The sequence below is a fragment of the Garra rufa genome, chromosome 8 (genome assembly GCF_049309525.1).
Source record: "Garra rufa chromosome 8, GarRuf1.0, whole genome shotgun sequence".
Lineage (NCBI taxonomy): Eukaryota > Metazoa > Chordata > Actinopteri > Cypriniformes > Cyprinidae > Garra > Garra rufa.
This window is the reverse complement of record NC_133368.1, coordinates 9509452-9531888: the sequence shown is the minus strand read 5'-3', so window position 1 is coordinate 9531888 and position 22437 is coordinate 9509452. Positions and strand designations below refer to the sequence as shown.

Genomic DNA, 22437 nt, shown 5'->3' with positions numbered 1-22437 from the left:
TAAATACACAGATGCGCACGGGCATGGATATCTACGTGCATAGTCTTTGGTTAAACTGTGTTGCTTTTAGAGGCGTCAATTCAGTTGTTGCATATAGTTTAATGTCTTTATTTCGGGATTATCAAAGTAAATTGTAACTCAGGCACGTGCCCCAGTTAAAAGGGTCTAGCAACGCCCCTGCCCTGAAGCAAACCCGGCGGCTTCATAGCTGCATCCATGTTAGCACGTCTCGTTTGATGTGGTAATTTCGCAGTAGGCATACACACAGGTTCGAAGACTCGTTCTCGCCCCCTACAGTGCAATTCGGCTAGGTACACATCCGTGCTAAACTATCAAGGTGAAAGTCATCATAGCTTGCATAGAATAGGCCCAGCTCCCAACCCAACTTTGAGAATAGATTAACGGCGATATTTTTTTTATCGCCCGTTAAGAGTCTCACGTTAACGCAGCACGTTAACGCCGATAACGGCCCACCACTAATTAAAAGATTAAATCTAAACTAAAAAGGTAAATTAAATTATTACTAAATACTATAATAGTATAAATAATACTAAAATGTGAGCCTGGACTACAAAACTAGTCTTAAGTAGCATAGGTATTTTTGTAGCAATAGCTAAAATACATTGTATGGGTCAAAATGATCAATTTTATGCCAAAAATCATTAGGATATTAAGTAAAGATCATGTTCCATGAAGATATTTTGTACATTTCCTACTGTAAATACACTGTAAAAAGTTTTCACCAGTTTCAACTTAAAAACTTAAGTTTAGGAGCTGCCTTAAAATCAAAAAAGTTAAATCAACTAATTTTTATTGTAACAAGTTAAAATGACTTGGACTTTTAAGCTGATTTAACTTAAAATTTTAAGGCAGCTGCTGAACTTAGGTTTTTAAGTTGAATCTGGTGAAAATTTTTACTGTGTATATCAAAACTTAATTTCAAATTAGTAATATGCATTGCTAAGAACTTCATTTGGACAACTTTACAGGCCATTTTCTCAATATTTAGATTTTTTGCACCCGCAGATTTCAAATAGTTGTATCTCGGCCAAATACTGTATTGTCCTATATATGTATAAATCTCAGTTTAAAAAAATGTGGTCCAGGGTCACAAATAACACTGCCCTTAGTTAATATGGAGTCATGCACTGCTGCATGTGACTTGCAGTTGTGACGTACAGGTTTAATCTGTAATCTTCAGATGGTTTACTTTACTCAAGATGACCTACAAAAGAGTCCTGACAGAAAACATAACGTCACTTCGGTTACTGTCTCAGCCCTTTGGTCTGACCAGAGTCATGTGAAAACAGAAAGAGGTGCAGAAAGGTGAACTGATATAATTACGACTCTTGTCAGCGCTGGCTTTAAACAATTAAAGTGTGTTTTTAATTCCACTGAGGAACATGAGGGAGCCAAGTGCTTACTGCTGAACATCTGGAGTGTGTTAAAAAGTGAATGTTTTTGTTGTTGCCATGAATTCCTGCTGTTTTCATTATGACATATATAACGCATGCTTACGTGCAGCATATGCGTGTAACCGAAAAACACAGACAGCAGTTGCATATGGAAATTTTGTGGGGCCCCTCTTTAAAATATGAGACAGGGTACACCCTTGAGTACTGATGTCATGAATGAACATCTTTAGTTTTCTTGCTGAACTTTTGCCATTTGAATAGTTTAGCTCTTGCTGTTGTCATTCAGTGTGCATCACATATTCTTTTGTCTATGCCAAAAATCATTACAATACAGTTTCGTTGGTTACCATTAGTTAACTAACAATAAACAATAGGCTACTTTTAAACATTCATAGTCTTAATGTTATTTTCAGCATTTACGAATGTATTTTCTAAATCAAATGTTGTATCTGTTCGCATTAGTTAATGCCCTGTGAATTAGCATGAATAAACAATGAACAATTGTATTTTCACTTAATAACCAACATTAATATAACATTAATATATGCCGTAAATAACGGTTATGCAATAATTATGGAAGTTAGTTTTAACTACAGAATAAAAAAGATAATTGCAACTTTTCATCTCACAATTCAGATTTTTTTAACCTCAGAATTGCAAGAAAAAAAGTAATATGTAGGATAAGATAATGTACTAAGTAAGATAAAAGTCATTGCCTATTTTATTTTATTTTTTATTATTATTTTATTTTATTTCGTGACAGAAACAGGCTTCCATAATTGACCTATAGTACATCATGCAGTTCTGACTTTTTTCTCAGAATTTCAAGAAAAAGGTCAGAATTGTGAGATAAGTCATAATTACTTTTTATATTATTTTACTTTATTTTATTTTATTTATTTATTTATTTGACAGAAAAAGGCTTCCATTATTGACCTAGTTGTAATATCTTGCAGTTCTGACTTCTTTCTTCAGATTTCCAAGAAAGAATGTCAGAATTGTAGGACAAAAAGTCATAATTATCATTTTTTTTCTTATTTTATTTTATTTTATTTATTTATTTATTTATTTTTTATTTGACAGAAAAAGGCTTCCATTATTGACCTAGTTGTAATATCTTGCAGTTCTGACTTCTTTCCTCAGAATTCCAAGAAAAAATTGAATTGTAAGAATTGTAAGAAAAAAAAGTCATAATTACCATTTTTTTCTTATTTTATTTTGTTTTATTTTATTTTTCATGACAGAAACAGGATTCCATAATTGACCTATAGTTGTAACATCTCACAATGTTGACTTCTTTCCTCAGAATTGCAAGAAAAAATTCAGAATTGTAAGATAAAAAGTCATAATCACCTATTTTATTTTATTTTATTTTATTTTTGTGACAGAAATAGGCTTCCATAATTGACCTATAGTTGTAACATCTCACAATTTTGACTTCTTTCCTCAGAATTGCACGAAAAAAGTCAGATTTGTTGGATAAAAAGTCATAATTACCTGTTTTATTTTATTTTATTTATTTTATTTTTATTCCGTGCCAGAAACAGGCTTCCATAAGTGACCTATAGTTGTAACATCTCACAGTTTTGACTTTCCTCAGAATTGCAAGAAAAAAGTCAGAATTGTAAGATAAAAAGTCAGAATTACCTATTTTATTTTATTTTTTATTTATTTATTTTTTTGACTTGACTTGACTTGACAGAACCAGGCTTCCAGAATTCCAGAGTTGTCATCCTAACATAAAATGTTACCCATTATTTAAGTGTGTTCAGATTCCAAACTGTGAAAATTATATGAGAATATTATATGAGACACTTAAAGTGAAATAAAGTTGCAGTTGTGCAATGCAAGGTCACCAGTACAAGAAAGTTGCAGTTACAATAATTAATTTGCAACACACACTGCAAAAATAAAATAAAACTAAATACGTTTGTTAGCAACTATTCCACCTATTTATTTATTTGTTTGTTTATTTATTTATGCCATATGCAACTATTTGTTTCTGAGTAACGTGAGACAGAGAGGAATATAAGGGTTGAATTTTTGTGTCTGTGGTTGTAGTGAGGTCAGTATCGCATTTGTAGTGACCACATCAGACCACTACACTTCTCACCATGCCAATCATCTGAGCAAATGTCTATAGTGCTGCATGTCTGTTAAGTCTAGCTGTCAACTGTTTTCCGATATTGTGGTAATCCATTGTGATTTAATCTGAATTATAAAGATGTTACAGTAGTATGATTCATACAGCAGTCCAGTATAAACCATGTCCACAAACACACAATAGGGCATTCTGTCATTGTTGACTGATGAGGTCATTTCCAGTCTCCTCTGGGAGATTCCAGGCGTGTGTAGGACAATGCGTGTGGACCGTCCGATTAAGGAATGCTTAGCCTATGGCCTCAGACGCTTTCAGTGGCGTGTCAATGTGTACATGTGAACACAATGGGACATTGAATGGATGTGCACGTTTAATGTTGGCGACTGTGAGAAAAGTCCTTTCTGACTGCACCACTGTTATACAGATGTGCACAGATGTTAGTTAGCAGCAATATAACAATGCCGCAAATAAGGAGCAGTGATTTCATCCAAAATGGGATGATCCCAAAGCTGAATCACCAGATTTCCTTCTATTCTCCTTGTTGGAGAGACCTTTTCCTCACTGGCGGTGCTCTTGGCTGCAGTAGTCTTTTGTCAAGTTCTGAGTCAAATATGCTACTGTAATGAATCAGGACTGGCCAGGAAAGCCATGCTTCCTGTTAACACACAGTCCTGTATTGAACAAAGTGGAAGTAGTGGTAGGAAGCATCCTCTGGGCATTTATAATGCAAGCTATTTAAAGGGATAGTTCACCCAAAAATTAAAATTTTGTCATTAATTACTCTCCCTCATGTCGTTCCAAACCTGTAAGACCTTCGTTTATCTTCTGAACACAAATTAAGATATTTTTTAAGAAATCTGAGAGCTTTCTGACCCTGCATATGCACGTTTTGCATATTTTGCAATATGTAGAATATGTTGTTTCTGTATATACAATGAACATCTTTAAACCACTTGTTTTATGTTTATCTTATACTGAATACAATATAAACTGCATTGGATTAAAGCATCTACCAAATTCCTGTAAATGTAGCATGTCCCACCCATCCCTGAGGAAATATTTCAAAACAGGAAAGAAAACTCTACTCATCAAGCCATTTCATGGGTTCATTTAAACACACTTTAACTTATGTATAAAGTACAAAGTTATGTTATCCAAAATAATGTTATTTTTATTTAGTACTGACCTGAATAAGACATAAATATAGTCCACAAAAGAAAATAATGGTTACATTTATAAAAATGCCGTGTTGTTACCTGAATGATCCACAGCTGTTTTTTTTTGTTGTTTTTTTTTGTGTAGTGAAAATTGTTCATGAGTCCATTGTTTGTCCTGAACTGTTAAACTGCCTGCTCTTCCTCAGAAAAATCCTTCAGGTCCCTCATATTCTTTGTTTTTTAGCATTTTTGTGTACTTGACTGTACACACTGAAGACAACTGAGGGACTCATATGCAACTATTACAGAAGGTTCAAACACTCACTGATGCTCCAGAAAGGAAACACGATGCATTAAGAGGCGGGGGTGTGAAAACTTTTGAATTTGAAGATCTGGGTAAATTTAACTTATTTGGTCTTCTGGAAAACATTGGTAAGTATCTTCTGTAGCTTCTGAAAGGCAGTACTAAATGAAAAAAAAAATATGATATTTATGCAAAATGAGAAAAATGTACACATCTTCATTCCATTCAAAAGTTTTCACACCCCCGGCTCTTACTGCATCGTGTTTCCTTTCTGGAGCATCAGTGAGTGTTTGAACCTTCTGTAATAGTTGCATATGAGTCCCTCATTTGTCCTCGGTGTGAAAAGATGGATCTCAAAATCATACAGTCATTGTTGGAAAGGGACAAAGAAGGGACTCATGAACAGCTATCACTAAAAAAACACAGCTGTGGATCATTCAGGTAACAACACAGTACTAAGAATCAAGTGTATGTAAACTTTTGGAATGGTGGCATTTTTAGCAATTCAACTATTATTTTCTCTTGTGGACTATATGTAAACGTCTTTATGTGAAATATCTTATTCAGGTCAGTACTAAATATAAAATAACATACATTTTGTATGATCCCTCTTATTTTGGTAAAATAATTAACATTTTGCAGATTCTAAGGTGTATCTAAACTTTTGACTTCAACTGTATGAATTCAAAAGGACTGACACAATGAACATCATTCAAACCCAGTTCGCTTCTGATACTGATAATGCTTCATGGTCAGCTCAGTGCTACTTCTCCATATTAGGAGCATGGCCTAGTTTCTCCGACTGTTACTTTTATGGGCAGTTTTAGCGTTTCACAGCCTCAGTTTCCACCTTAAACCTAACATGTTGCACTTAGCTTTGACTTGCTAATGACATCTTTAGCAGAGAGCTGTTTAATGTGGTAACACTATCTTAACAGCCTCCATATGGCGACTGTAATCGGAGGTCTGCTGACAGGAATGTCATGCTGTAGGCCTGATTTTGCTGCCCTGTTATGGTGTGTGAGAGATAAAGACCGGACATTCTCAAATCCTTCTGTAAATGTGTTTATTGAAAAGTTTATTGAACATATGAAGGGTTAACACGTTTATCGCAACGTTTCTCTCAGTGTGTTTCTATCTGTAAAGGAAGGAAGCACCCCTAAGCTTTACAGATATGAGCAGCGAGAGGGCCTGAATGTTACATTTGGCAGGGCACCAACAGGAAAGCTTTTGTTTTAGTTGTTGTTGTTTCAGAAAACAAAAACAACAACAATACTCTGATTCTCTTTAGATAAACGACCCACCAAAGCAATCAGGCAATCTTCATGAAAGTGCCCTTACTTGTTTACACTGCAGAAAACAATCCTGTGACTGTCAGACTAATACTCTCTCATGCTGTACACAACTGTTTGCTTATAATCAACGTTCCCATACAAGGGTTTCAATTACGATGCCTCTAGTGGCAACAAATGGGATTGCAAAAAATATTACTTAATGTTTTAACCAACAAATTAGCTTAATTGTAGCTAAATATATTAAATAATAACACTTGAGGTTTGACAGAAGTGCAGTGTTATTGTAGTATAATTACTGTTATAAATTTGTTAATTTATGAATTAAATTAAAATTTTCAGAATTTCTGTTTTCACTTTAATTTTAAAGTTTTAGTAATTTTGTTGTGTTTTTTCATTTTTATTTTAAATACACTACCAGTAAGATTTTTAAATGTAAAGTCTTCTGCTCACCAAGCCTTTTATTTGATCCAAAATACAGCAAAAGCAGTCATATTGTAAAATATTTTTACTGTTGAAAAATAACTGCTTTCCATATTAATATTTTTTCAAATGTAATTTATTTCTGTGATGCAAAGCTGAATTTTCAGAATCATTACTCCAGTCTTTTTTTTATTTATTTTTTTAGGATTTTTTGGCTGAATAGAAAGATCCAAAAATCAGCATTTATCTCAAATGAAAAGCTTTATACATTATACCATTAAAAAACTGGTCAGTATTTTTTTTTTCTTATTTATTTTATTTATTAATTTCTTGCTAAATAAATACTTTATTTAGCAAGGATGCTTTAAATTGATCAAAAGTGATCAAAATACATATATAATAACAAAATAGTTCTATTTCAGATAAATGATGTTCTTCTGAACTTTCTATTCATCAAAGAAACATTTCTAAATTATACTGTTTTTGCAGTACTTTGGATCAAATAAATGCAGGGTTGGTGAGCAGGAGAGACTTCTTTAAAAAAATGTTAAAAATCTTCCCGTTCAAAAACTTTGGTAGTGTATTTGTTTAAGTATTAGTTTTAGTTTAATTAGTACTAGTTATTTTAGTAAACGTTTTGAAATATTTTTTTTTTTAACTTTTTTTGAGTAATAAAAATTATTATAATTTAACACAATAAAAAAATGAATAAAAATATGCTTGAACCACAGATCATAGTTTTATTTTTTATTGTATTTATTTTTTTATTTTTTTGAATGGATATTTCACAGTAATGACATCTAAATGGGTTTAGGCCAGTGGTTCTTATCCTATTTGACTCCAAGACCCCTTTTATTCAAGACAATATCCCAGTTGATATGTACTAGTAATTCTAGTAATTCTGTTAAAATTAATAATCTCAAAAATATGATTTGGTTTAACATTATACATCTTAATTGTTTGTGTTTTTGGTATCTTTTTTGTAGTTAAGATAGTTAAAATAACTAATTTAAAATAATTAAATTAAGCCCCCTAAAGGCCGCCTAGGCCTCCCTGGTTTTAGAAGAGCAAGCTGAACCAGATGCATCTTTAATGCATCATGTTGTTGTGGATTTCAGAACCTAAAATGAACTGTAGCTTTTGCAAGCAGAGATTATGAAGACATTTTTTTTTTTAGGTTTACCAAGGCAAGATTCATGTGACACTTTTGCCCAAGCAAAAGGTCTATTGATAAATCACAAAACAAAGTTAGCTTGTTATAACTGTGTGCTCCCAATTAATGCCAAAGTGAATAGCATTTCCTGACCTTTCAGGTTATATCTGAGATTTGTGCGTCAAGTCACCAGTTACACCAGTTACATAAAGCATATGATACACTAACTGTTAGCTTTACTGGACAGCTGGTATCAGTCTTTTCCTTTCCACTGCTGTATCCTGTCAAAGAGAAAGGCCAGCTTGACATATGACACATGCTGTTTCTCTCTCTCGTTCTTACATACATTATACATTACATCTGTCTTTCACAGTGTTTAAGCAAAAGAAATTCTGTACTGCCTTCCCAGTGCTGAAATACACATGGAGGGAAGCCAAACCGACAGAATCCGCCCAAACTGTTTGTACCTCAGGGATTTAGGGGCTTCATTTCACAATCTTTTTGACTATTTTACACTCCTCTGCTCTTGCTATCTGCACTCATTAAGTTAAAATACTGAGAGTCGCCTCGAAGTGGCCTCTAAATGCTCCCTCCTAAAACAGCCTCCCTGCAGTTTTTAATTGCACACGTACTTCCCACTCCTCCTTCACCTTTATCTTTTTAAGATCTGCTTGATTTTACAAGAACACTCAGAAGATGTATTCAGACTCTGAAGAGCATGTGCACATGCTGGAGATTTTAGGTTGAAATAAATGTCTGTTCCAGATGTTTAAACAGATTTTAGGTCATGAAACGTCATTTAAGCATCAGTTTGACCTATTTCGGCTGATTTGTAAAATTGATAACAGTATTTTTCTTAATTTTTCTCAGCCCTTGTGCTGCGCTGAAAATTCTTTACCAAATCTTGGATTCAATCTGTTTGTCTTCGTTCGTCTTTTTTATTTTCATTCAGTTAGCACAGGCTTTGTGTCTTTTTTGACCGGCTTGATCGTAGGCATCATTGATCTGAGTTTATGCACCTCAGTTTTAGAGTGAAAAATCTATAACTATGGATAATTGTGGTCGTATTCACCTAACATTGAGGTGTATAAGCTCAGATCAATGATGCAATGACAACCAATCAGCTCCAAAAAGACACAAAAACGTATTTAATAATAAAAAAACCATGATTGAATCCAATATGGTAATAATGTAGCATAATTTGACATTTAAGAGCAATTTCTTGTAGCATTTTCAACCAGGAACACCTCAAGTAACAAGGTGGGAGAATTTTTTTTTTTTTTGTGAGAAATTTTTTTTTTTTTGATCCTTTGCTGATATTGTACGTTTGCCCACTGACAAAGAAATTATCAGTCTATAATTTTAATGGCATAAAATAGTAGTGAAATAAGTATTTGATCCCCTATCAATCAGCCAGATTTCTGGCTCCCAGGTGTCTTTTATACAGGTAACAAACTGAGATTAGGAGCACTCCCTGCTCAGCAGCTTGTTACCTGTATAAAAGACACTTGTCCACAGAAGCAATCATCAATCAGATTACAACCTCTCCACCAAGGCCAAGACCAAAGAGCTGTCCAAGGATGTCAGGGACAAGATTGTAGACCTACACAAGGCTGGAATGGGCTACAAGACCATCGGCAAGCAGCTTGGTGAGAAGGTGACAACAGTTGGTGCGATTATTCGCAAATGGAAGAAACACAAAATAACTGTCAATCTCCCTCGGTCTGGGGCTCCATGCAAGATCTCACCTCATGGCGTTTCAGTGATCATGAGAACGGTGAGGAATCAGCCCAGAACTACACAGGAGGATCTTGTCAATGATCTCAAGGCAGCTGGGACCATAGTCACCAAGAAAACAATTGGTAACACACTACAGTCGTGGCCAAAAATTTTGAGAATTACATAAATATTGGAAATTGGAAAAGTTGCTGCTTATGTTTTTATAATAGCAATTTGCATATACTCCAGAATGTTATGAAGAGTGATCAGATGAATTGCATAGTCCTTCTTTGCCATGAAAATTAACTTAATCCCGAAAAAAACTTTCCACTGCATTGTTAAGAAGGCTTCAGGGCGTCCAAGAAAGTCCAGCAAGTGCCAGGGTGGTCTCCTAAAGAGGATTCAGCTGCGGGATCGGAGTGCCACCAGTGCAGAGCTTGCTCAGGAATGGCAGCAGGCAGGTGTGAGCGCATCTGCACGCACAGTGAGGCCAAGACTTTTGGAAGATGGCCTGGTGTCAAGAAGGGCAGCAAATAAGCCACTTCTCTCCAAAAAAACACATCAGGGACAGATTGATCTTCTGCAAAAAGTATGGCGAATGGACTGCTGAGGACTGGGGCAAAGTCATATTCTCCGATGAAGCCTCTTTCTGATTGTTTGGGGCATCTGGAAAAAGGCTTGTCCGGAGAAGAAAAGGTGAGTGCTACCATCAGTCCTGTGTCATGCCAACAGTAAAGCATCCTGAGACCATTCATGTGTGGGGTTGCTTCTCATCCAAGGGAGTGGGCTCACTCACAATTTTACCCAAAAACACAGCCATGAATAAAGAATGGTACCAAAACACCCTCCAACAGCAACTTCTTCCAACAATCCAACAACAGTTTGGTGAAGAACAATGCATTTTCCAGCACAATGGAGCACCGTGCTATAAGGCAAAAGTGATAACTAAGTGGCTCGGGGACCAAAACGTTGAAATTTTGGGTCCATGGCCTGGAAACTCCCCAGATCTTAATCCCATTGAGAACTTGTGGTCAATCCTCAAGAGGCGGGTGGACAAACAAAAACCCACTAATTCTGACAAACTCCAAGAAGTGATTATGAAAGAATGGGTTGCTATCAGTCAGGATTTGGCCCAGAAGTTGATTGAGAGCATGCCCAGTCGAATTGCAGACGTCCTGAAAAAGAAGGGCCAACACTGCAAATACTGACTCTTTGCATAAATGTCATGTAATTGTCGATAAAAGCCTTTGAAACATATGAAGTGCTTGTAATTATATTTCAGTACATCACAGAAACAACTGAAACAAAGATCTAAAAGCAGTTGAGCAGCAAACTTTATGAAAACTAATATTTGTGTCATTCTCAAAACTTTTGGCCACGACTGTACACCGTGAAGGACTGAAATCCTGCAGCACCCACAAGGTCCCCCTGCTCAAAAAAGCACATGTACAAGCCCGTCTGAAGTTTGCCAATGAACATCTAAATGATTCAGAGGAGAACTGGATGAAAGTGTTGTGGTCAGATGAAACCAAAATCGAGCTCTTTGGTACACTCTTAAAAAGGATGTGTTAAAAACAACACAGCCTGTGTTGTTTCTTAACACACCTTTGTGTCTAGTTAAGGACAACACATTTTGTGTTAGTTTTAACTCAACTAGTGTGTTATTCCAGCTAACACAGAAAATGTGTTGATTTTTTCTACACACTATTGTGTTATAAATACACAATTTGTGTCAATTATGTGTTATTTTTTACCAAATTTTTGTATGCAATAAAGACACTGCAAACTAATGTATAGTTTAAACACAATTTATTAAACCTGCTACTAACAATTACATAAAAACTCAAAAAGGTTAAAAAAAGAGAGGTAAACAATCAATTCAGTAATTTCAACATATAATTGTTCCTTGAGTGAAAAGTTGTTAATGGTTTATAAAGTTTGTACTTTTAAAAAAAGGGGTATTTGACAACCTCTTAAGCATTAATCGTTTTATTTACATATTTTTATCAGCATACAAGTGATGGTGAGGGTCGTGAGATGAAGTCTCTCGTTTGTCTCTGTCATGTCAGTAACTGCCACAAGCACTTCAGGAGTGTCTTCCAGTCAAAGCTGCAAGAGTAAAATAAAGATACTTTTGTTATTTATAGGCTACACATAGCGAATATTGTAAAATAGCGATAGCTAAAAAGGCCAGAAAAGCTTTAGCATTAGAGATTATGTTAGCGTTTTAGGGCAATTTGCACAATACATGTCACAACGAAGCTGTTCATTTTCAAAGAGAAAGACGCGACGAACGAATGCATTTTCTCATTAGCACTACAACGTGTCAATGATGAATTAAAAGCGATTCTGTTCACAATTAATCCGACAAAAGAAACTATAAAGCTTGTTAAAATAAGCTCCCACCGTCGTGATGTGCCGCAGACGCAGGCGTAGCTCGCATCGGCATTCGTGAGGCAATTTTACCACGTATATGTGCCAAATGCCCCTCGACCGTCTCCAAACGATCACAAAAGACATTTTAAAAACGTATAATGGCAAATACAAACATTTCTTACCTTCACACATCGAAGTTATGTCCTGACGATGAAAACTTGCAGCACGAGGAAATTAGCTTGTCTCAGTAGAATAACGGCTCAGCAGCAATGTGATTGGCTGATATTTAACACATATTGTGTTGGACACACTGTGTTGGATATTTTCTTTTTTCTTTTTCGTTTTTAACACACATTTAACACAAAGTAACACAAAATGTGCTAAAATAGACATAACACAAACAATGTGTAAAAAATTAACACATCCTTTTTGAGAGTGTATCAACTCAACTCACCGTGTTTGGAGGAGGAGGAATGCTGCCTATGACCCCAAGAACACCATCCTAACCATCAAACATGGAGGTGGGAACATTTTGCTTTGGGGGTGTTTTTCTGCTAAGGGGACAGGACAATCTCTCATTAAAAATGGGTCATGGATGGGTATTCTAGTATGACAATGACCCAAAACACACGGCCAAGGCAACAAAAGAGTGGCTCAAGATGAAGCACATTAAGGTCCTGGAGTGGCCTAGCCAGTTTTCAGACCTTAATTCCATTGAAAATCTGTGGAGGGACATGAAGGTTCAAGTTGGCAAATGCCAGCCTCGAAACCTTAATGACTTGGAGAGGATCTGCAAAGAGGAGTGGGACAAAATCGCTCCTGAGATGTGTGCAAACCTGGTGACCAACTACAAGAAACATCTGACCTTTGTGATTGCCAACAAGGTTTTTGCTAATTCATGTTTTGCAAAGGGATCTAATACTTATTTCACTTATTAAAATGTAAATCAATTCATAACTTTTTTGAAATGCGTTTTTCTGAATTTTTTGCTGTTGTTATTTTGTCTCTCACTGTTAAAATTAACCTACTGTTACATTATAGACTGATCATTTCTTTGTCAGTGGGCAAACGTACAAAAGAGAGCAGGGGATCAAATGATTATTTTCCCCACAGTAGATATTTTTTCTTGTTTTATGCTTAATTAACATACTTTTGAATTTTTCAAAAAAACAAAAACAAGACTTCATTTCTCATGTCTTTTTTGCCTGTATCTTGAATCCTTAGATATTTGCACTAGAAAAAACTAAACAAAATACTAACAAATGTTAGGAAACTGGCACACACCATAAAACAAGCAGTTCAAGTCTGTTCATTTCAATTGATTAATCATTTGTTTCCATGCATTCATGGAAAATAAATCAGTCCAACGTTTATTTATTTTTCACAAAGAGCCTAAAAATCATGGCTCATTTAGAAATAAATGTCTATACATGTTTATTAAACAATCTGCCAAAGCCTGAAATCAATTATCGAAGTTGTTCCATCCAAACTATTACCAAATTAATTCTAAAAGCCATAGAAACCACATTAGGGTTGAGAAAAAAAGACTCCTTTCACACTGTGGGTGTCAAATATCTCCCTTTTAGTATACCAGCACAAAGGTAAAGGTGAGGACAAGTTGTGTCTTTGTGATTTCATGCCTGATTGATTTTTCTCGCTTTCACGGGTTGTTTGTTCTGAGAGCGGTGCAGAAGACACTCTAGACAAAACCAGAAGAGAGACGGTTTATGTATCACGGGCCAAACACAAAATCTCACGATAATGCCTTTGACAGCAATGACTTTTAAGCAATCGCATTTTTCACATCTATAAAAAGCATTACTTAAGAGTTTTATCAGCACTCTTGTCTGCTTTTGCTATTTTTCTGCTCATATCATGTTTGGGTTTGTTGAGATGCAAGACTGACCCGAAAAGGAAAAACAAAATTCCCATTTCAAAGCAGTTCTCCTGCTGTGCTGATCTAGGCTGCAGACTAGCACACTGCGTTCTGAACCGGACGATAGCCATCACAGGATCTCTGAGTGCTAAAACATACATTCAAATGATAAAGCAACATGTACACATGTACAGAGATCACACTACTCATGCATGTCAGCAGGGATGGGATCTGAACTCCGTCATGCGTTGGAGAAACTGGAATGTCTGATTCTCAACAGATCTGACTTTGGCCTTTAGAGATCTGCTGGTTGTTTCTAGCAGGAAGTATGAATTACTGACACTTTTCACGAATGGGGTACAAAACTCAAGTTTACATTTGTAAAACTATAGTTGGACATGCACCACTGTTCAAAATTAGTTTTTTTTTTATACTTGCCAAGGGTGCATTTATTGAATAAAAATACAGTAACCAATTTCCTGAAATAATCAGGCTTTCAAGTGGTACACATAAGTGAGAATCGTTTTGGATGAACTGATTCAATAGAATGAATCCGACTTGGTAATTATGAAAGAGATGATCATTTAGAATAAACCGATTCACAAGAATGAATCTGACTGAAGCGCTACACATAAGTTGTTTAGAATGAACCGATTCAGTAGAATAAATCAGACTTTCCAATGTTAATTATATAAGAAAGGAACATTTAGAATGAACCGATTCACAAGAATGAATCTGACTGAAGCACTACACATACTGTAAGTCGTTTAGAATGAACAAATTCAGTAGAATGAATCAGACTTTCCAATGTTAATTATGAAAGAGATGATCATTTAGAATAAAACGATTCACCAGAATGAATCAGAATTTCAAGTGGTACACATAAAAGAGAGTCATTTAGGTCGAACCGATTCAGTAGAATGAATCAGACTTTCCAATGTTAATTATATAAGAAAGGAACATTTAGAATGAACCGATTCACCAGAATGAATCTGACTCAAGCGCTTCACATAAGACAGATTCTGATTCAGTTCGAACTGATTCAGAATGAATCAGACTTTCCAATGTTAATTATGAAAGAGAGGATCATTTAGAATGAAACGATTCACCAGAATGAATCAGACATTCCAATGTTAATTATGAAAGAGAGGATCATTTAGAATGAAACGATTCACCAGAATGAATCAGACATTCCAATGTTAATTATGAAAGAGAGGATCATTTAGAATGAAACGATTCACCAGAATGAATCAGAATTTCAAGTGGTACACATAAAAGAGAGTCATTTAGGTCGAACCGATTCAGTAGAATGAATCAGACTTTCCAATGTTAATTATATAAGAAAGGAACATTTAGAATGAACCGATTCACCAGAATAAATCTGAGTCAAGCGCTTCACATAAGAGAGAGTCATTTAGGACGAACCGATTCAGTAGAATGAATCAGACTTTCCAATGTTAATTATATAAGAAAGGAACATTTAGAATGAACCGATTCACCAGAATGAATCTGACTCAAGCGCTTCACATAAGAGAGAGTCATTTAGGACGAACCGATTCAGTAGAATGAATCAGACTTTCCAATGTTAATTATATAAGAAAGGAACATTTAGAATGAACCGATTCACCAGAATGAATCTGACTCAAGCGCTTCACATAAGAGAGAGTCATTTAGGACGAACCGATTCAGTTGAATAAATCAGACTTTCCAATATTAATTTTGAAAGAGAGGATCATTTAGCATGAAACGATTCAGTAGAATGAATCAGACTTTTTAATGTTAATTATAAAAGAGAGGATCGTTTAGAATGAACAGATTCACCAGAATGAATCAGAATTTCAAGTGCTACACATAGGAGAGAAGAGTTTAGGATGAACTAGTTCAGTAGAATGAATCAGACTTTCCAATGTTAATTATGAAAGAGATCATAGTTTAGAATTAATCGATTCACCAAAATGAATCAGACTCAAGCACTACACATTAGAAAGAATCATTTAGGATGAACAATCCTAAAAGCGCTATAGAATGCATCAAACTTTCCAGTGTTAATTATTAAAGAGAGGATTGTTAAGAATGAACCAGTTCACCAGAATGAATCATAATTTCAAGCGCTATACATAAGAGAGAGTCATTTAGGAAGAACCGATTCAGTAAAATGAATCAAACTTTTCAATGTTCATTATGAAGAAGATGACCATAGTAATTAAAATGTCTACAAAATAAAAAGATTTGGCAAAATTTAGTACAGTCAAATGATTATATTATCATGACAGTGCTATTTTACTATTTGAATCATTGGATACAGCCAAGAAGGCCTGTGCTTTAATGACCTACTTTTCATACTAACCTATTTAATAGTGTTGACAACAAAAAAACAGAGTGTTTGTGTCTCTGAAAAATTATTTCAAAAGTCCTGAAATGCCAAAGTGTTTCTGGAAATCGCCTGTTCTTGTTTTAATGGACTGTCTGACCGTTAAGAAGTAGGTCAGCACTATGTTAAACTATTCAAAAACAGGCTTGATATTGTGTGTGTGTGTGTGTGTGTGTGTGGGTATGTTCCTTACAAGACATCCAGTTCCCTTGCAGAAAAGGATACACTTTTGTTAGTTCGTCTGTGAATTGCTGGAAGAATTTCTCTCACTGGCACAGAGATTGCATTAGGGATGTCAGATCTATCGTTATAGCCAGAGCTCGGTCTGTTCACATTCGGAAATTACACTCCAGGGATGGTGGGCTTTTGTAGAAATGGCCAGAGCGGGTCACAACAGAGGCGATATTTGAGACCGAAAGCAGTGATTCTCATGGTCCTCAGCACCCACATGCTGATTCAGTTAGGTCTTTAGGAGGGCTCACGGGTGGGGGCAGCACAGTCTCAGGCCGACCCCGGCAGCTGGTGCTTGTGCTCGCCAGACCTGCTTCTCCAGATGTGCAGACATTTGGCTGCCTGCCTCACACGTGAGCGAGAGAACGACTGCTGTGATAGAGGGATGCGTGGATGGAAGAAATGGGTTCCCAGGGTCCAGTATCAAGCTTAGACCAGCTGTCCATTCAGTGATATCTAGTAGGACTTTAGAGGCCTTTATTTGAGTCTTAACAGTAGAACAGGTCTGTTAAATTCTTGGCCTGAAGCCCCTGTTTGAATTTACAGGCCCCTCAGTATCTGTCATCTTTCAGAATAGACCAAACAATCTGTGTGCATGCCAACTACCTGTTTTATCTTCACTGTAACATACACATGTACTGTTTATATGTATGCAGTGGACTGCGTGTGGGATGAAGATTTTCTGTATTCGTTAGTTCTACTGCTAAAATGTATGGGGACCATAGTAACATTTTATGGGACCTCTTTCTTTTGAGGTGATGAACAAATTAAGCAGAAGAAATATCAGTTGTGATTTTTTTTACCTATATCTACACAATTTACTGTAAAATAACAGAACATTTCAACACAATCTTTAAATATTTTATGAATTTGTTTACAGGAATCCTCTGAACGAACCAATTTACAGGAAAGAATCTGACTTTTTTAAGCACTACCCATAGAGAGAATCGTTTAGGACGTGCCAATTCAAACTTTTCAATGGTAATAATAAAAGAGAGGATTGTTTAGAATTAACCAATTCATTCTAGAATGGATTGGACTTTCAAGTGCTACACATAAGAGAGAATCATTTAAGAGGATTAAATTCTGTAGAATGAATCAGACTTTCCAATGTTAATTATGAAAGTGTGGACCGTTTCGAACGAACCAGTTTCACCAGAATGAATCGGACTTTCAAGTACTATACATGAGAGAATCATTTAGCACGAATCAATTAAGAATGAATCAGACTTTTCAAAGATAATTATAATGATAGGACCGTTTAGAACGAACCAATTGAGTAGAATGAATCAGACTTTTCAACATTCATTATAAAAAGAAGGACTTGTTAGAGCAAACCAATTTGCCAGAATGAATCAGACTTTCAAGAGCTAAACATAAGAGAGAATCATTTAGGACGAACCAATTGAGTAGAATGAATCGGACTTTTCAATGTTCATTATTAAAAAGGACAGTTTCAAATGAATCGATTCACCAGAATGGATAGGATTTTCAAGTGCTACACATAAGAGAGAATCATTTAGGACGAACAAATTAAGTAGAATGAACCAGACTTTCCAGCATTCATTACGAAAAAAAGAGGACCGTTTAGAACAAACTGATTAACCAGAATGAATCAGACTTTCGCTAAACATGCGCTAATGCGCTAAACATAAGAGAGCATCATTTGGGACAAACTAATTCAGTAGAATGAATCAGACTTTCCAGTGTTAATGAAAGAGACAATCATCTAGAATGAACCAATTCACCAGAATGGATTGGACTTTTAAGTGTTTAACATAAGAGAGAATTGTTTAGAAACAAACCAGTTGAGTAGACTGAATCAAACTTTCCAATGTTAATTGTGAAAAGAGAGGATCGTTTAGAATAAACCGATTCACCAGAATGGATTGGACTTTCAAGTGCTACACATAAGACAGAATCATTTAGAACAAACCAATTGAGTAGATTGAATCAGACTTTTCAACGTTCATTTTGAGAAAGGACCGTTTCGAATGAATCGATTCACCAGAATAAATCTGACTTTCAAATGCTACACATAAGAGAGAATCATTTAGGATGAACCAATTCACCAGAATGGATTGGACTTTCAAGTGTTTCACATAAGAGAGAATCGTTTAGAACAAACCATCTGAGTAGATTGAATCAGACTTTTCAACATTTATTATGAGAAAGAGGACCGTTTGGAATGAATCGATTCACCAGAATGAACTGGAATTTTAAGTGCTACACATAGCCAAGAGAGAATAGTTTAGGATGAACCTGTTCAGTAGAATGAATCAGACTTTCCAATGTTAATTATGAAAGAGAGAATCATTTAAAACAGAACCGATTCACCAGAATGAATAGGACATTCAAGCACTTACATATAAGAAAGAATCATTTATGATTGACCAATTCACTAGAATGATTTAGACTTTCCAACATTCATTAAGAAAAAGAGGACTGTTTAGAATGAAACGATTCACCAAAATGAATTGGTCTTAAATGATTTTCTAGCACTACACTGAAAAGTAAACTAATGTTTGTTTGTTTGTTTGTTTACTTCTGCTTGTTTAGAAGATAATTGTCTTGCTTACATTTACGGTGTACAGTGGCTTTTGGCTGCATCACTCACACAAATAATTGCTGGAAAAAGTTTCTGGAAAGGCTGCTGTTTTGAAAGCAGTTCAGCTACTTTTCTGCTTCTGGAAATGTAAATTAGTAGCAGTAGGATTGTTAGTTAGTTGTTTCCTAACACTGCACTACAATAGGAATAAATCATCCAGACTATTGCTACTCTACCTACTTTATGGTTAACTTTGTTATTTGCATTGGTGTTGTTGTGCATGCTGCCCCTGTAAAATCTCCCCAAAAGTGCGTTTTTACTATGGTCACCACAAAAAGAGAATCTTTTTAAATATGCTTTGGCTGACTCTGAGTGAAATCTTTTTAGACTGCCGCTCTGTCTGTTAATACTCTATATGACATGTGGATTATTAGACAAAATATTTCAAATATTTAATCTTACCTGTTACCGTAACATAAATAACCATTGTAAAAATAAGACAAAAGACTTTCTTCTTTACATTTTTCAAAGCATGCGTCAAAAATTATGCTGTTATTAATTTGTCATATTATTTCCATCATTAGTATATTCCGCCAGCGTTGACTTACTGGTCTTACTCATCGTCCATAATTTGGTTCAAGCTCTTCAAAAGCATCTGCTCCTATGAACTTCCAAAAGTGTTTCCAAAAGTATGTGTTTACTGCCCCTTAGTGGTTCAGTGTGGAAATTGACTGTTCTTTTCTGCTTGCAGGGATGCTCAGGGTCTTCATGTGGTGGATGTGACTGCAGTGGTGTTAAAGGGGCGAAGGTGAGTATGTTTTCCTCTGATTGCTCCTTTATAGCTATTGTTTCTGTCAGACACCTTGACTTGCATTAACTCACTTATAAAAGCCATTTATTGATATAGAATAGGTTAGAATTAGAATAGAATTTAAGGAAGGTGAGTTTGTGGTGGATTAAGTTGATTATGAAAAGTTGTTACATATTGTAATTTTAGGATGTACTGTATACACCCATATTTGGCATAATTTACCTTTTAGATGGATTTCCTAATGTCAGAGCACTAATCTTATATAGAAAGATATGTTGCGCCATCTAGTGGTGCGGTGATGTTAACAGCATGTACTCAGTCTTGAAAGATCATAAGATCTTATAAGATCGTTTTTTTTCTAATTTGTTCATTCCTATTAGGGTGAGGTTGGACTCCCTGGTTTGATGGGCCTTGTGGGATTTCCTGGATTGCCAGGGCCTGAGGGCCCCACAGGGCCAATGGGACCAAAGGTAAAGTACTATTTTGATTTTGAAGTTATTTAAAAGGTACTTTGCCATTCAGATTTCCTTTTTTGAGAGTGTGTTCGACATAGCTACTGGTACAATGAACACAATAATGAAAATGCCTTGCTCACACATGCTCATCATGTGTGAAGCCAGTGTAAAAAACATTGCACAGCTTTAGGTAGCGAGCATACATACTCAAACAAAAACACATTAGTCCAGCAAAGCATAAAACATTAGCCAAAAGAGCGACTTTGTAAGCTAAAATTAACTAATAAAGAACGATACTTAATTCATACACTTTTAAACGGGAGTGAATGTAATTTGAGCATATAAATCATTTTAACATATTTGCAAAAACAGATTTATTGTGTTTTATTGCGTTATTAGCTGTATTTTTTTATCTATTACTTAAAACTGCAGTTTGATTGAGAATAATTGGAATGGACAATGATTTATTTTATTTTTCTTTGCAAATGAACTCTTCATATGACAAGTGGCAGACATTTGTCCGTAACTTGTGGCGCTCTAGCGGTTATTAAACAGAACTGCGTGCATCTTGCGGAAGAACATTGTAGCCAGAACTACTTCCCTGTGTTTATGTCTATGACGAATCACGCAGGTAACGGGCGACTCCGCAGCGGTACCTACCCGAAACCAGTCTGAAATAGTCAGAATATAGCCCAAAAATTGTTATAAGTGTACCGTAGTGATTCAGGACAAGCCAACGGACAAGTTTTGGAAAATGGATTCATGGTGTACCCGCTTATTATATAAATTTTGTACATTTGGAACACCAAAAAGTTACAGACTGCAGCTTTAAAAAAAATCCAATCCCTGCTGAAAAAAAACAGCTAATACCAGCCTAGGCTGGTTGGCTGGTCTTAGCTGGTTTAAGCTGGAAGTAGCTGGTTTTAGCTCGTGGTTTCCCAGCCTGACCAGCTAAGACCAGCCTGACCAGCCTGGCTGGAAAAGTGGCCAAAACCCCTCTAAAACCAGCCTGCCTTCCAGCTATGACCAGCTAAAACCAGGCTGTTTTTTTTCACCAGGGATGTTAACAATTTTTCTTCAGTCTTTACCTTTAAAAAGCAACAGACTTTCTCTAAAAAAAACAACAACAACAACAACAACAACAAAGAAACACAATATAGACACCAAATTGTGACCAACACTGCTGTTATAACTATACATAATTAGTAAATGCAAAATTGCAGTGTTCTTTCAGTATGTTTTTATGTTTTTTCCCCAGGGAGATTCAGGGGAGCCAGGAGCTCCAGGACTTAAAGGAAACAGAGTAAGTGTCCAAAAATATCATATGCTATACATACAGTAAATAAATACCTTATTTTATAATATAGTCATATTCTGTAAAGCAGATAAATAAAATATTGATGAATTTTATATAATAGCAACAAGTTTTTTTCTTTTTGTAGGGCCCACCTGGTGTGGCTGGTTTCCCAGGACGTCCAGGTATTCCTGTAAGTTGAACTTCTTTTATCAAGAAAATGTATTGCATTGATGAATTTTAGGAAAAGCCTTTTTCATCTCTGCATGTGTCTGCTATTGTTTTGAATTTCCACAGGGTCTTCCAGGTCTAGAAGGTTCACCAGGACCTCAAGGAATCCCAGGCTGTAATGGAACAAAGGTACACAATGTTTGTTGTTTTTATGATTTTTTTAAGCCTTAAAATGCAAAGTAAGCCTATTGGGATGAGCCACTACTTCAACTGTCTTAAATTATTCAGAATTATCCTCAGTGGGATTGAATTTATTTCGTGTTTTGCAGGGGGAGCGTGGTTTTGATGGAATTCCAGGTCTTCCAGGAGTGCAGGGACCACCGGTATAATTAGTTTTATGTCATATCATATTCCTCTAATAAGTCAAATGGATATGAGTGATTGTGACTTTTGATTAAAGTGTACATCTTGCATTGTGTTATAAATCACTGTATGTTGTTAATCCAGTTCAACAAAAGATTTCTGACTTAAATATTTTTTCTGAATCTTTCTCAGGGTATTCCTGGTTTGAAGGGATTAAAGGTACGGAAAAACATTCCTACTTAGTTTTGCATAATAAAGCAGTAAGTCATGGATGGCCAAATGTTACAGTGAATTCACAATTGGCTTTTAATTAAACATGGCTGTCTAAGAGGCAGAAACATTCGTTTTAATGTATGGGTGCATGTAAGCCCATTAGT

General features: G+C 35.6%; 1 protein-coding gene across 1 annotated transcript in view; it reads left to right on the top strand.

Moving 5' to 3' along the window:
- The window catches only part of col4a1 (collagen, type IV, alpha 1), a 58616-nt gene that overhangs the window by 20666 nt on the left and 15513 nt on the right, over positions 1–22437 (top strand). The window contains exons 2-8 of the mRNA XM_073845828.1: positions 19718–19774; positions 20158–20247; positions 21491–21535; positions 21675–21719; positions 21824–21886; positions 22027–22080; positions 22253–22279. Coding sequence (XP_073701929.1) covers positions 19718–19774; positions 20158–20247; positions 21491–21535; positions 21675–21719; positions 21824–21886; positions 22027–22080; positions 22253–22279 — 381 coding nt within the window. The remainder of the gene's footprint in view (positions 1–19717; positions 19775–20157; positions 20248–21490; positions 21536–21674; positions 21720–21823; positions 21887–22026; positions 22081–22252; positions 22280–22437) is intronic.